The 1,822-nt window shown below is 36.2% G+C and overlaps 1 protein-coding gene across 1 annotated transcript in view; it reads left to right on the forward strand.

Moving 5' to 3' along the window:
* Positions 1-1,822, forward strand: part of Trim37 (tripartite motif containing 37) — a 106,716-nt gene that overhangs the window by 47,138 nt on the left and 57,756 nt on the right. Inside the window, exons 14-15 of the mRNA XM_013013091.1 lie at positions 634-748; positions 1,550-1,765. Of these exons, the coding sequence (XP_012868545.1) occupies positions 634-748; positions 1,550-1,765 (331 nt within the window). The remainder of the gene's footprint in view (positions 1-633; positions 749-1,549; positions 1,766-1,822) is intronic.

Genomic DNA, 1,822 nt, shown 5'->3' on the forward strand with positions numbered 1-1,822 from the left:
GTTGTGCGGCTTGAACTCAGAGCCTTTTTATAAAGTAAAGATTTATTTGCTTTGATAAATACTAAGGTTTTTAACAATAAGTATAGCTGATAACTTATTATGATTTAATATAAATAACTTGTTTTTTTCCTAACCTAAGCTGAAGTTTGCTACATTCTTTTTGCTCTTGTTACTTTTGAGATAGGATCTCACTTTTTATTTCGGCTGGCCTGGACTTGTATCATCCTTTTTTTTCTTTTTTTTGCTCAGGTTGGCTTGGAACCTCAATCCTCCAATATCTCTCTCTCTCAAGTAGCTGGGATTACAGTGTTTCAGGCGTACCCTGGGCTGGTGTACTGATAGATAAGCAGTTTTAATTGTAAACCATTGGAGGTGTTTCCCAATTCATGATCATCATTATGTTTGAACTATATTATTATAATATACATTAGGTTAATATGTGAGTTTAATCTTGACAATAGAGTTATTTCTAGAAAACTGTAGTTTGAGTTTAGAATTTTATGCGATTATGATTTATGGACTACATGTATAAACAGTAAATACTCTGAGATCATTTGAATTTTAAATTTTGTCCTTATCATAGTAACACTTGTAATTCCAGATGACTTTTTCAAGTGGAACTATTTTTTTAAGGTTTCAGGTACGTTCACCAACTTTTTTTCAAAAATGTCGGGACCAGCATTGGTATATTACTCAGTTGGAAGCTGCACAGGCAAGTTACATCCAACAAATAAACAACCTTAAGGAGGTAAGAAAAGAGGTTTATTTCATTTATTTATTTATTTTTTTCGTGTCCGGTCACGGGGCCTGAACTCTGTCCCTCAGCTCCTCAGCTCAAGGCTAGCACTCTACCACTTGAGCCACAGCACCACTTCTGGCTTTTTTTTTCTTTTTGCTTATGTGGTGCTAAGGAATTGAACCCAGGGCCTCATGCATGCAAGGCAAGTGCTCTACCACTGAGCCACCTTGCCAGCTCCAAAAAGAGGTTTATTTCTGGTTTAGTGCTTTCTTTTTGCCTGTTAAATTTGGAATTAGATTTTTTTTCTCCTCTGTGCTGACTTTGAGTCGAGGGGGGGAGAGTGGAGTTTAGAGTGCTGGAAGTGGCTAATGAAGGACAAAGATATGTGTACTTTTGGAGGCTTTCATGTTAAGTTTACTGTTTAACTGCTTGGTCTGGGGATGTAGCTCAATTATACAGTGCTTACTATGCCCTAAGTTTCTTCCTCAGAACCACCAGAAAGAAAAAAAAAGTCAACCAAATACAAAATCTGCCTGTGTTCTCTGTAGAGAACTGGTTATAAAAGAAGGAGGATAAAAATAAATGGGGCAGTTAACTTTTATATTTTTATAAGGGCAGGAGAGGAGGAAATGGATCCACTTAAACTCTATCCTTTGACAGTGCTGGGATTTTAACTAAGGGTCATATGCTCTTTGGTAGTCACTCTACCTCTTGAGCTATATCTAGCCCTTTTTTAAAACTTTACATGTATTTTATGGAGCTAATGAGGACTGCTTAAAATTTTAACTTGTATTGTTCTTCTTTTAAAAGAGACTTACCATTGAGCTGTCTCGATCTCAGAAATCAAGAGATTTGTCACCACCAGATAATCATCTTAGTCCCCAAAATGATGATACTCCGGAGATAAGAGCTAAGAAGTCTGGATCATGTTCTGACATGCTTCTTGAAGATGGTCCTACTACAGCTTCTGTAAGGGAAGCCAAAGAGGATGAAGATGAGGAGAAGATTCAGAATGAAGATTATCATGTAATAATCAGAATGATAATACAAATAATAGAATCATGATTTCTAACATACAATGTA

This window comes from Dipodomys ordii, unplaced genomic scaffold, assembly GCF_000151885.1.
Source record: "Dipodomys ordii isolate 6190 unplaced genomic scaffold, Dord_2.0 Scaffold19, whole genome shotgun sequence".
NCBI lineage: Eukaryota > Metazoa > Chordata > Mammalia > Rodentia > Heteromyidae > Dipodomys > Dipodomys ordii.